This window comes from Monoraphidium neglectum, assembly GCF_000611645.1.
Source record: "Monoraphidium neglectum strain SAG 48.87 unplaced genomic scaffold scaffold00454, whole genome shotgun sequence".
Taxonomy (NCBI): Eukaryota; Viridiplantae; Chlorophyta; class Chlorophyceae; order Sphaeropleales; family Selenastraceae; genus Monoraphidium; species Monoraphidium neglectum.
Window position 1 is genome coordinate 21517 of NW_014013174.1, and position 1088 is coordinate 22604.

The window sequence follows — 1088 nt, forward strand, 5'->3', positions numbered from 1 at the left end:
GGGTCGCGGCGTCGTCGGCGCACGCTCCAGCGGCGGCGGCCGCGGCCTCCGCGTCCGAGGCGGCTGCGACGAAGCCTGTTCGGCCGTCGCCGTTCGCAAACCCCCAGCAGCACATGGCGACGCTCTCAGCCATCCATGGTGGCCGCGGCGCGAACGCTTCGCAGCAGCCGGCCAGCGGCGCGCACCAGCAGCAGCCAGAGCAGCGTGGCACAGAGATTGGCACCAGTGCACAGCAGCAGGTGGCCACCACTGGCGCGGAGCTGCCCTCGCTGCCGGGCATGCGCCAGCTGCCGCCGCTGCGCATCAACCGCGCGCCGGCGTCCGGGTCTGCCGCAAACGACGCGACGCCGGGCGACGGCGTGCCTGCCCCCGCGGCCGCGGCGCCGCCACCCGCTGGCCCGCAGGCGATGCACAAGCTGCAGCTGCCGCGCCCAAAACACGCTGCAAAAACGAGCGCGAGCGCTGGCGGCGGCGAGGAGCCCTTGTCGCCACAGGGCAGCTTCCACAGCTGCCTGTCGCGCGCACCCAGCTGCCAGCCAGGAGGCGGCGCCAGCGGCGGCGCCGCCTGTGGCGGCATCAATGAGGTTGACGGCCAGCGGGAGACAGCGGCCCGGGGTCACCCTAGTGACGCATGGCAGGAGCGGTACGACGAGCTCGAGCAGCTTGGGAGCAGCTACCTGACGCCACGCGCGTCGCTCGTCCTCGCCGCCGGCGCGCAGCAGGGCCAGCCCGGGGCGCCGGAGGGCGGGCCGGCCGGCCCGGCAGAGGGGCGGAGGGGAAGCCGGGCGGAAGCTGCGGAGCAGGGGTCGGCGGCGCACGTGCCGCTGGTCGAGATCCGCCTGCCGAGCGGCGGCGAGCGCAGGGGCGCGGGCGCCGGCAAGGGCAAGAAGCAAGTGCTGTTCACAACAGACTCGCTGGATGCGACGGCGTTGCCGGCCGGGCCCTTCTGCGGCCTCTTTCGGCGTGGCGGCCGCGCAAGGGCGAAGCACATGCGTGGCACGGCAAGCAAGGGCGCGAAAGCGCCAGCCGGGTCTGCCGCGGCCGGGTGGTGGCATGGCCGCGCCGGCGCTGGTGCAATGCGCTCTTGA

At 74.8% G+C, this 1088-nt stretch overlaps 1 protein-coding gene across 1 annotated transcript; it reads left to right on the forward strand.

The window, feature by feature from the left end:
* Nucleotides 1-113: 113 nt before the first annotated feature.
* Nucleotides 114-1088, forward strand: MNEG_3571 (hypothetical protein; the record flags this gene model as incomplete). The annotated part of the gene is made up of 1 exon (XM_014047956.1): nt 114-1088. One exon carries the CDS (start codon nt 114-116, stop codon nt 1086-1088), a length of 975 nt encoding a protein of 324 aa, XP_013903410.1.